A 12,463-nucleotide genomic window follows, 5' to 3' on the forward strand; every position below is an offset into this window, starting at 1 on the left:
AAGTTGAGGAATATAAGGTCAAAATATATTTCTATATGCTAGCAGTAAACAATCTGAAAAGGAAATTAAAGTGATTTTATTTACAATAGCATAAAAAATGTAGTAAATTTAGAAGTTTACTTCTCAGAAAGTTGGTCTTGATGACCTACATCTGAAAAGAGGTCAAACATACATCAAAAGGGTCTTAGTTTCATAGCCAACTGGGAAATGTAAACTGCAACAATGTGAAAGCAGTATCCACTCACAAAAGTGGTTAAAATGGGTGGTGGAGAACCAAACCATATGCTGGCAAGACTGTGGAATAATCTAAACTCACATTGGTGGTGGGAGTGTAAATTGGCCCAGTGATTTTGGGAGAAGGTTGGGCTGTATTTGCTAAAGCTGAACATATGAATACTCCCTATCCTGGTAATTATACTTCCAGCTATGTATATAATAGAAATGTGAATATAAATGAACCAAATACACATGGACAAGGATGTTCATAGCAACAGTAATAATAATTCTAGACTGGAAACACCCAGACTGGTATCAATAGGATGGATAAATTGTGCTGTATTCATATACAGAATGATTATTTACAAATATATGCAACAACATGAATCTCATAAAACTAAACAAGCAAACAAAGCCACATGAATTGGGGTTGTAGCTCAGTGGTAGAGCGCTTGCCTAGCCCATGTGAGGCAATGGGTTAGATCCTTAGCATTGCATAAAAATAAACAAAATAAAAGCATTCTGTCCATCCACAATTACAAAACAAAACAAAACAAACAAAAAAACCCCCAAAAAACAAACAACAACAAAACCAAAGCCAGATATAAACAACAACAAAAGTACACCTTGTAGGGTCCTGTTTATATAAAACTTAATATCAGGAAAAACAAATTAGAAGTCAGAGGAGTGTATTCTTTGCTGAGGTGCAAGTGGGGTAAGAGTGATGACTAGAAGGGATAAGAAGGATGATTCTAGAATGCTGGCAATGTTTTTTTAGTTGAGTGCTGGTTCTCAGATGTGTTCACGTTGTGAAAATTGGAGTGTTTACTTATGTGGGTACTACTTTAATAAAAAATTTAAAAATATATATGCATTTGAAGAAAGACCTCTTATAAATCTGAAAACAAAGTCAAAGTATATGAAAAGCATTTAATCCAGGCAAGGTGGTGTATGCTTGTAATCCCAGCAACCTGAGGATGGAGAATTGCAAGTTAAAGACAGTCCTAGTAACTTGGTAAGATCGTTAGCAATTTAGAGACCTTGTCTCAAAAATTGAAAAAGGGTTTGGGATGTAGCTCAATGATAAAATGCCTCTGGGTTTAATCCCCAATACCTCAGAAATAAAACAAAAACAAAAACTCATTTAAACTGATCTAAAAGTTTATAAAGAAAAAAATAAATAGAAGCATGGGCAAGAACAGCCAAGAAAATTTTCATCATTACTTTTTTTTCTTTTTAATATGTGTGTGTGTGTGTGAGAGAGAGAGAGAGAGAGAGAGAGAGAGAGAGAGATTGATTTTAAATATTTATTTTTTAGTTTTCGGTGGACACAACATTTTTTTGTAGTGCCGAGGATAAAACCCAGTGCCCCGCTTGAGCCACATCCCTAGCCCATTACTTTTCATTACTAGTAAAAAGGAATAAAGAGGGACCATCTGTACCAGTTATTAAATTTTACAACAATAGTATATTATTTGATTAATTTAAAAAAGTTTGTATGGTAAATTAACAGTAATTTAAAAAATTGAGAAAGAACATTTAGAGATCATGAAATCTTTCAGAAATTCTGTTTCTCTTTGGAGCATTTGGCTTAACACTTTGGAACATGAATCTTTTCTCTTTGTGGGGCAGTAACAGACACCCTCCACTCCACTGTGTCCTTCCACCTAAACAGTGTGTGATCAAGGGGCTTATCTGGGGGCTGGGACTACAGCTCAGTGGTTGAGCATGTAAGTGCCTAGCCATGTGGGAGGTCCTGGATTCCATCCAGCACCACAAAAAGTTAAAAGAAAAATAAATCTGCTTGTTAAAAAAAGATGCGGGCTATCTGTTTCACTCCTGGCTAAACAAAGAACTAAGAGACATCTATAATAAAAGGTAAACACCCATATTTGTCACATTGACAACTATTTATAATTGAAACTACCTTTTCTCTCATTATTATAAACTAATGGCTGCTCAGAAATGTATTCCAGTAATACTCAATTTATCACAAACAGGACAGTAAGAGCCTCTTTACACTGATTCTTTTTTCTTTCAATCTCATGATATTCAAGTTTTTGTTTGTTTGCTTCTGGCAACCACATATTTCAGACACAGTTTGATTCTTCTTATCCCAACATATGAAGTCAGCTACCTTACATGGAGAACAAATTTCTTACAGTGGAGATTAGTATGAAAAATATAGTGGTTCCAAAGGCTGCAGCAAGAGGATCGAAAGTTCAAAGCCAGCCTCAGCAACTTAGGAAGACCCTGTCTCAAAATGAAAAATAGCTGTGGATGTGACCCAGTGGTTGAATGTCCTTGGATTCAACCCCAAGTACCAAAAAAGAAAGACATAAATGTCATTAAGATTTTAAGTTTATATTAACTTTTCAAATTTACCATCCTGATATCAGCCTCTGCTTGTATTATGGTATGATTTTACCCAATAATTTTTTCCTTTACATCTTTCAACTTTCTTTATACTTTTTGGCATTATACATATGTGCTTAATTATGTTTGGACTCTATTTCACTTATCTTGACCTTCTAATGCTAGAATTTACTATTTTTTGTACAAAACGGCTGTTAATTGTTTGCTGTTGTTCTAAATTTAAATTTTATGAGGTTTGAAACATGGTCCTCAGTACAATTCCAGGAGGGTTCACCCTGTTGTACAGACAGGATCTTAAGTCACATCCACTTTAGCCTGCCCAGAGGTTTAAAGATGGCAGGCAGCTTGTTCACTCAGCTGATAGCCAAGAAATGTGGTACCAAGACTGGTGTTCTCTGTGTAAATCATGTACATGTCCAATATGGTGCCCTGAACCTTTCCCTTCCAGAAACGCACATCCAGATGGGATATGACTGCCCTCCCCTGCTCAAGATGTATTCTTTGAATACTGAATTTATAATTGGGAGAAACTATGAAATAAATGCTAACCTCTGAGTGCCTCCCCATCTGCCAAGCACCGTTCTTAGCACTTCACATGCTAGTTATCAAAATGATTATGAGATAGGTATTTGCCCACTTTAATTGATAAGGAAATGGAAAGACAAAGAGGATGTGACTAAAGTCTTACACTTTTATCTGGAAGTAACTGAACTCTTCCTTTAATCCTCTGGTGACTCATAAGAGCATAAATGTGTCAATAATTAGAGGAATGTTTAATGATATTAAAAGTCCCAAGTAGAGTATTCCTTAGAAATGTGAGCGATCCAGAAATCCTGACATTATAAATTATGACCAGGATAACCAGAGAAGTCTTGATTCTAATCATTATACACACACAATATATTCACTTGACCCTGGTCTAGAGGTTGGGTACTTTCGCACATCAGGCAATCAATCACATGAATAGTACCCAGGTGATGCTCCAGGAATCTCTTTATACTTCCATGACTAAATGTAATGACAATGAAGGCAGCAGCATGGCTTTGAAGCATATAGTCAAAGATCACAGAACATGTAACTTATAAAAAATAGAGGTGATACTGGTGAGAAAAAGAGGATAAGAAAGACCGAAGTTTGGTATCTTGTTTGGCTCTGAATTAAGGGGATTTTTATTTATTTATTTATTTTTTGGTACTGGTATCGAACCCAGAGGTGCTTTATCACCGAGCTACATATCCAGTTCTTTTTATTTTGAGACAGGGTCTTGCTAAGTGGCTAAGACTGGCTTTGAATTTGCAATCTTTCTGCCTCAGCCTCCCAAGTTGTTGGAATCATAAGTGCATGCCAGCATGCCCATTAAATTAAGAGAATTCTTAATAACTAGTTTGATTATAAACACAATGTTCTAAACAGGTAAAACTGGAAAGATCATGGGAGATGTCTAGGATATCCTGCACAAATTTTTTTTTTTTTAATTTTTCATCGTTTATTTTTCAGTTCTCGGCAGACACACATCTTTGTTTGTATGTGGTGCTGAGGATCGAACCCGGGCCACAAGCATGCCAGGGGAGCGCGCTACCGCTTGAGCCACATCCCCAGCCCCACAAATTTTGTTTTTAATGATTCTCTATTAAAAAATGGTGAATGAGGTTAACGGTGAAGTCTTTTTCTGTTAGCAGTTTTTCTATTAGGTTAAATACATGAATAAAAGGCACCAAGCAAATAGTCATAATTCTTTTAAAACTGGTTCCATTCCTAAATTAGGAGGCTTCATTCCTCTTTGACCCAACAGATCTTGCCATTTTCTCCAAGCTGTACAATTCCACTGGCCACCAGCTGGAGGGCTGCAGGAAATATTTTATGTTCTGCTAATTTTACTCTTTCAGACAAAGTTGCAACAGTGTCACCCCTTTTAACAGGAACAGCTTCTTGTAAAATAATTTGTCCAGCATCTACATCTTCCTGGAAAAGAAAAATCAAAGTTTTAAACCTTACTTTCTAGCCAGCACAGTTTATAGCTAAACACTAATCCTATCACTTTGGTAGAAAAAACACATACTCACAGCTACAAAGTGTACAGTGCATCCAGTAATTGTGACTCCAGCTTCCAGGGCTTGCTCATGAGCATTTGAACCCTTAAAAGAAGGGAGCAAGGAAGGATGGATGTTCAGCATTTTTCCTAGAAATTAAGAAAGCATAATGGTCAGAATTTTAAAATCCTATGTATTCTGCTAAAAGAATATATATTTTCTTGCCTAGAACCAGAAGTCAATAGGAGCTGGATTTCCAAGATGGGTGTTTTCTGTGTGTAACATGGAAATAAGGCAAAGGGAAATATAGTTCTTGTCCAAGAAGGCCCTAGCAATAGTCACAGGCTTTGCATAGTCACAGGCATGCTGGGGAACTCTGAACAGGAATCTGCAGTGATGGGGAGCTAGTGGGGACGCGGGGAGGGAAGGTCTAAGCTGGATGGAAGACTTCTAATAGTAATGTGGTGTGCCCACCAGTCAGATGCTGGATTAGTTAGCTTTGTGTGTCTATTATCACCAAAGGAATTGCCCGTTTTATGTACTGACACCAATGTTCTAACTATATTCACCTAAGAAAGCAAACTCTTTGGACAGAAAATTCATTTATTTCCCAAATATGTACACAAAAAAGGAAAACAGGATACAGTCAAAGCTTTGGGTAAAAAAAGGCAAAGACACAAGATAGTATGTGCTTTTTGGCAACATCTTTTTTGCCATCTTCTGGCAATGGTCTGTGTCTCATAGGAGAGGATGCCTCTTCATTTTGGGATACAGGAAATTACTTTCTCTTCCTTCTAAAACAAGTAAAAAGGGTCTTCTGAATACTAATTTAGAAGATGAAATATTATCTTTCAGTAATCTAGAACAAAACTAAACTATATTATAAAGAGTAATTTATTATAGTAATCCTAAGAAATTGATAGAAAACAGGTTAATAAATCATCATTGGGTCATCTTTTGGACTAAAGCAAAGGAAATTAAGACCTGTGTTAAGTAAAATGTCACAGTATTTCACTACTGCATGCTAAGTTGACTATTCTGGAGTCCATTTGCACTAGATTTCTCAATCAATACTGAACAACTTTTGCTTACCATCCCATTTTTTGACAAAGGGGCCAGAGAGAATTCTCATGAACCCTGCAAGACAGACTATGTCTGTGGAGAACTCTTCAAGGACTTTGTCAATTGCATTGTCAAATTCTATCCGATTTTTATATAATTTATGATTAATTACCTGTAATAGAAAAAGATAAATACAACTTTTTCAATCAGTTACCCAAAATAATCTAAAACATAACCTTTACATTACCACACTACACCTCCTTATGAGGACATACCCAATGGAGAATTACTGAGCAATGCACAGGATCAAGTGGAACGGGGAGCCCAGCACCCACCCAAAAGCCGAAGTCTAAATGCCATGTAAACCACAGAGATACGGGTCCTGTGAGAACTGATTATGAGGTTTAAGTATAGCCTATGTGGTTGAGTGAGAGTTTAACTCTGTAGATATCATGCTTAACATGTATAAGGCTGTGGGTTGAATTTCCCAGCACCCCCAAAATCAATCAAACAAACAAAAATAGGCCACAGGACTAGTACTTTTCCCAAGAACTTACTCTGGTTGGGATACCAGCTTTTTCTGCCTTATCTAAACCAGCCACTGCGGCTTTATTGGAGATAACAACAACAATGTGTGCGTGGCTATTTGGATCCTGAGTACTGTCTATGAGTGCTTGGAGGTTCGATCCTGAAAAGGGAGGGAAAAACAAAGTGAACTCTTCTTAAAAAAAAAAAAAAAAAAGATATGTTCTACATTGAATAGGGAGTGGTTAAGTTCTCTGAAAACATGTCTTAGAAAAGACTGACAATATATGAGACTTTTAAATTCTCCTCCTCTTGGGATAATGGATATTGTGAAAAGCAGGTTCTAGAGTATATATAATTGCTCCTGCAAAATAACATCTTGGCTAAGGGGGTTGAATGCCCTGAATTAAATCTCTTCAGAGCGCGCACGCACGCACACGCACACACAAAACAAAAACCAAAAACATATTTACAAGCATGTTCATAATAATGTTAACTATAAGAGAGATAAATAATCATGTTATACCCATCTGAGAATACAATACTCTTATTTGACCCCTTATCCACAAAGGTCAAACATAAACTTCTTATTCTTAATACTACTAACAGTAAAAAACCCTCTAATATTTTAAGACTTTCCAATGACAAAACTATGATACAAAAAAGAAGTTGGAATTTTTATCCTTTCTATCTTTTCTAGTCTTTCTCTAACCATCTTTCTCACGTCCTCCACTTTTTGCTTAGGGAGTTGTCCCAAATTCACAAGTGGGAAGACTAAGGAAGCTGAAATTACAGCACTCCTTAATAATTCCCTCTCTTCCAGACTGTGCTAATAGTACCCTTACAATCTGAAAGAGGTTTCTTTGTGTTGGTTGGGTGGTCAGGGAGGAAGAGAAGAGCTCTAGAGCTCAACATTGGAGAGGAAGACATGTCTTACCTGTTCCAGATATTAAGACAGCCACTCTTGCCTTTTTTGGTTGGGCAGAGAAGTGATTTTTCAAGGAGCCGTTCACTGACACTGACTTACTCATTTGCATGGTTTCGAGCAGATTCTTGACTTTCACACGAGGGGAACCTTCATTACAAATACACCCCAAAATAAGTAAAGAACAATTGTGAACTTACAGGAATAATGGAAAGAAAAATATATTTTAAAAATATCTTTATTTTTATGTGGTACTGAGGATTGAACCCAGGGCCTCACACGTGCTAGGCAAGTGCTCTACTGCTGAGCCAAAACCCTAGCCCCTGGAAAGAAAAATATTTTATGAAAACTTTAGAATATTTTAATTTATTTTGAAAATAAGATATGCAAGGACTAAAACAGTTAACAGGTTTGTAACACTTAATATTACACATTTACAAAAACTTCCCGAAGGTAAACATGTGTAATCATCTACTTCAACTAGGAGTTCTAAACACATCACTACTTTGGAGCATATGTTCTGCTTCTAATCCCCAAATCTTCCTAGTGAGACCATTCAGGATAATGCCATGACTCCTTGGCCTTTGTGGAAGGTATGTGGCCTAGCAAGGTCACTCTAAGATGTGATATAGAATGATGAAAGTGAGAGGGCTTTTTGTTGTCAAAAGAGCCAAAGAATGTTATCTTTCTAGTAAGAGAATGTGCCCAAAAGTGAAACTTATACAGCATAGGAAAGAAAGGTTGACAGAAGCAAGGTTAACAAGCTCTAACATCATTATTACTATTTGACTGGATTTTCTGCCACTCTACCAAGTTCTAGTAAGAGTCTTGAATAACAAATAGTATTAGCCAGGGCATTCACTCATTAGTTCTTGAATTTTGAACCACAAAGCAGAGCCATAGGGCTTACATGCAGGAAGATTCCTTTGGGAAGTGATACTGCAGGGTTCTGTGGTGCACATGGGAATGCTACACAGAGGTGTCAAGAGTCTCAAGGTGAAAATTAAGAGGCATGTGCTATCACTGGGGTGGATGCTGTCATGATACACCTGGGTAAAGACAGATGCCATAGCAATGGCTGGAATGAAAGGTGGGCTAAAAACTCATGAGACAGGGCTTAGTTATATTTAAGGTTATATGTCTAAAACCAAAGAAGGAGTTACCTTCGGGACATGCAACCACACTGCCAATCACCCAGGCTTCTTCCTGGCACTGTTGAATATCATTTAGAATCTGCCCTGTCTGATCCTTCGATACCACAAGGACAGCTCCAATACCACAGTTGAATGTTCTGGCCATCTCTTCTTCAGAAAGCTGTCCTTCCTGCTGTAACCATGAGAAGACCCTGGGGATCCTCCATGTCTGGGCATCTGAAAACCAGCAAGTTGTATGATTAACTGATAGCTCTGTTATTTTATATCAAGTAAAACTATAAACTGGCCTTTCAGAAGTTTTTGTGTTTTGGGCATCCATTTATACTTTAGACATTCATAGCACTTTTAAAAAAATATTTATTTTTTAGTCATAGATAGAAACAATATCTTTATTTTATTTTTATGTGGTGCTGGGGATCGAACCCAGTGCCTCACTAATGGTAGGCGAGTGGCGAGTGCTCTACCTCTGAGCCACAACCCTAGCCCTAATAGCACTTTTTTTTTGAAACAGTTGGCCAACAATCACACTTCAATGAGGTTTTATGCTGCATTAACTCATTAGATTTTAAAAAGCCATTTTAATGGGTTGGATTGATAGTAGCTGAATTCCAGTAGAGACTGGCATACTATTCTCTAGTGAATACTTGGCTGGATCTTTTTTCTTCTTTTAAATGCATTTTTTTTTTTAGTTGTAGATGGACACAATATCTTTATTTTATTTATTTATTTATGTGGTGCTCAGGTTTGAACCTAGTGTCTCACATGTGCTAGGCAAGCGCTCTACCACTGAGCCACAACTCCAGCCCATTAGTTGGATCTTAGCAATGACAAAAATGCACTCTAAGTATCATAAAAAAGTAGATGGCTTATACAGAGACTTAAAGGAAATATATACATCATTTGAGAAAAGTCATGCTACAGAAAAGGATTATGATCAACACCCTGAATCTCATTTATTTTAAAATTTATATTCTTAGGTCTGCTATAAGAATATATCGTGCATTATCACAAATCATACAACAAAAATCTCTAGTAAAAATTTTAGGCCTACATACAAAACTTCTGAATAATGAAATAATTTGGTTGGTTTTTTTGAGTCTACAGTTATGGGATCTGATTTCCCAAAACAATACTGAATAAAATTATTTATGATGCTCCTATAAAAAGGAATATAGCTTTTTATTAAATAATGAGGTTTACTATCAGCTTCCCCCATTTATTTGATATATCTACAGGATACTTGGTTTTAATTCTATGGAGTTAATTTGTAATATGCATTGTATGTCTACGAATCTTTTCCCGTACTAGATTTAATTACATTTATATTAGTTAGGAATGTCAAATTCTTTTTTTTTTTTTGGCTACCTGGGATTGAACTCAGGGGCACTTGATCACTGAGTCACATTTCCAGCCTTAATTTGTGTTTTATTTAGAGACAGGGTCTCACCAAGTTGCTTAGCACCATGCTTTTGCTGAGGCTGGCTTTGAACACTCAATCCTCCTGTCTCAGCCTCAGGAGCCACTGGGATTACATGCAATGCACCCAGCTGGAATGTCAATTCTTAAAAGTTAAATTCAAAAGATTTTAGCTACCATGATGTTCAGTATGCCTTCAATAGTGAACCCAATAGCAGTGGGGTGCAGTGGTGCATTCCCATAATCCTATCAACTGAGAACATCAAGGCTCAAGTTTGATGCCAGCCTTAGTACCTTAGAGGGACCCTGTCTCAAAATAAAATAAGAGGGCTGGGAATGTAGCTCAATGATAGAGTACTGCCTAACATACACAAGGCCTTGGGTTTAATCTCCAGTACTGCACCAAAAAATCCTTGGGATTGATGACCATACTTCACGTGGTTTAGCTCCTACTTCTAACAGTTCTTTTCAGTAATTCTTCCTCTGAGGGATAATTTTTGGTCCTTTCCACTCTCTTGGCTGTAACTATAGCTTTGTGAGTACAACCTCCCGACTTATCTTTGGTCTGATCTCAACTTTTGCTCAGTTGCCTTGGAAGAGATTCACTGAAGATCTTAAGCACTGTATCCTCACTTTCTGCTCCACTACTCTCCATCCTGTGTTAGTGATGTTGCCATCTACTCACCTGCTTAACTAGGATCTTGAGACTTTTTTTTTCTAGGCAAGAATTAATTCTCAAATGTTTCTCCCTTCTTTATTCCCTAGTTCTTTCATCTCTAGTGTGGACTACTTCACAGTTATTACTTCCTTTCCTGGCATGTAGGGCTCCAGCTTATAGCACTTCAATCCTTACATAAGCCAGTGACATGACTCATAAACATGGATAATAAAAAAAGGTAGAAAAGGTTCATCCCAGTTTCCCTCCATGAAACCTTAATGATTAACAAGTTTCCACTTAAAATCATATGTGCACTAACTACCCGGAGTTTGTCCCACAGTGTATTCCCCACCCCCCAGTGGTTTTTTTGAACAAAAGTTCCCTTCAGTAAACTTACCTAAATCCACCCCAAATTTCTGAGGGAGAACTCTGGGAATGTTTTCCAGTAGTCCTCCACCAGTAATATGAGCAAAGGCTTTAACATGTCCTGAACGTATGACAGGTAACAAAGAACGGCTGTAGATTTTGGTTGGAGTTAGAAGTAAGTCCCCTGAAGATTAAAGAAATAAGACAAAAACAGCCTATAGGTAAAAAACCAAAACATAAAACAATTCTGAAATGGACAATGAGTATGACCTTGCAAAGACATACCAGTTCTATAAGATGCCCAAGCAACAAAATCACAGGATAATGTAAATCACAGGGCAATGTAATTCATTCCATTCTAGCTTTCAGTAATGAGACACAAAACACACTAATTGACTACTTAGTTATATCCAAGAACGAATTAATTTACCTAAGGACCGGTCACCACAACCATCAGGTGCTGGAGAGGAGTACTGCAGGGAAGAGTTTGCCACAATTTTCCTCACAAGACTAAATCCATTGCTGTGGAGACCAGATGAAGCTATTCCAACAATAACATCCCCTTCAGTGATCCTTTCCAGGTGAGGCAGTTTCTGATCCCGCTCCATAGCACCAACAGCAAAACCAGCTAGATCATACTCTCCAGGAGGATACATGTCGGGCATTTCTGCTGTTTCACCTCCTGGCAGATTAAGGCAAGAGAGAAAAAAAATCACATTATATTTATACATTTCCTTAGGAGACAATGACAGCAAATATTCTTTTTTTTAAACCTTTATTTCACATGCGAGGTGAGCGCTCTACAGCTAAGCCACAACCCCAGCCCCTCTTTTTTTAATTAGCTCCAATCAACAATCAACTCTCTTTTTTTTTGAGTCGTAGTTGGACACAATACCTTTATTTATTTATTTATTTATTTTTTTTTTTTATGTGGTGTTGAGCGCCTCCCATGTGCTAGGCAAGCACACTACAACTGAGCCACAACCCCAGCCCCAATAGCAAATCTTCTTTTTTTTTTTTTTTTTTAAAGAGAGAGAGAGAGAGAGAATTTTTAACATTTATTTTTTAGTTTTCAGCAGACGCAACATCTTTGTTTGTATGTGGTGCTGAGGATCGAACGCGGGCCACAGCATGCCAGGCGAGCGCGCTACCGCTTGAGCCACATCCCCAGCCCAGCAAATCTTTTTAACATGAACAGTTAAACACATGGCTATATCCTGTATATAACCACATATATTAGCTGGCTCACAGCATGTGCAACCAAGCATGATTTCAGAGGAAATACTAATTTCTACAAAGGTCAATACCTCTGCAAGTCTGAATGTAGCCTCTAAATATCACTACTTTCATAGGATGAATGCTAAGTTGAATATAACTTCATTTCTATATCAGTTTAGCTTAAGAAATATTTCATAGACATCTGATCTTTAAAATCACTCCATCTATACCATCTTCTAGTTAATGGAGAAGTAATTTTAACCAAGAGTGCCTCAACTCCAAATGCCCTGGCCTATAAAGTTGAATAGTGCAATTTATGATGATCTCATATGAAAGTAGAGGCAAGCAGATGCCAAATTAGTTAAAGGGCAATTTTTTGGCTTTTGGATCTGACTTGTTCACAGAAATGATAATATGAAAGTGGTTGTTTCATTCTTGTTCACTTACAAATTAATTTTGCTAGAAAGTCCATATAGATAGCAGTACTTCTATAAAATCTGGGAACATTTTATTCTTT

At 37.2% G+C, this 12,463-nt stretch overlaps 1 protein-coding gene across 1 annotated transcript in view; it reads right to left on the reverse strand.

Moving 5' to 3' along the window:
• Nucleotides 1-1,477: 1,477 nt before the first annotated feature.
• GART (phosphoribosylglycinamide formyltransferase, phosphoribosylglycinamide synthetase, phosphoribosylaminoimidazole synthetase) overlaps nucleotides 1,478-12,463 on the reverse strand; it is a 30,555-nt gene continuing 19,569 nt past the window's right edge. Inside the window, exons 16-23 of the mRNA XM_081301094.1 lie at nucleotides 11,159-11,410; nucleotides 10,760-10,912; nucleotides 8,298-8,504; nucleotides 7,147-7,284; nucleotides 6,242-6,372; nucleotides 5,715-5,856; nucleotides 4,656-4,771; nucleotides 1,478-4,554 (exon numbers count right to left, since the gene is read on the reverse strand). Of these exons, the coding sequence (XP_081157220.1) occupies nucleotides 4,363-4,554; nucleotides 4,656-4,771; nucleotides 5,715-5,856; nucleotides 6,242-6,372; nucleotides 7,147-7,284; nucleotides 8,298-8,504; nucleotides 10,760-10,912; nucleotides 11,159-11,410 (1,331 nt within the window). The 3' untranslated portion in view covers nucleotides 1,478-4,362. The remainder of the gene's footprint in view (nucleotides 4,555-4,655; nucleotides 4,772-5,714; nucleotides 5,857-6,241; nucleotides 6,373-7,146; nucleotides 7,285-8,297; nucleotides 8,505-10,759; nucleotides 10,913-11,158; nucleotides 11,411-12,463) is intronic.

The sequence above is a fragment of the Spermophilus citellus genome (assembly GCF_964194105.1).
Source record: "Spermophilus citellus genome assembly, chromosome: 7".
Lineage (NCBI taxonomy): Eukaryota > Metazoa > Chordata > Mammalia > Rodentia > Sciuridae > Spermophilus > Spermophilus citellus.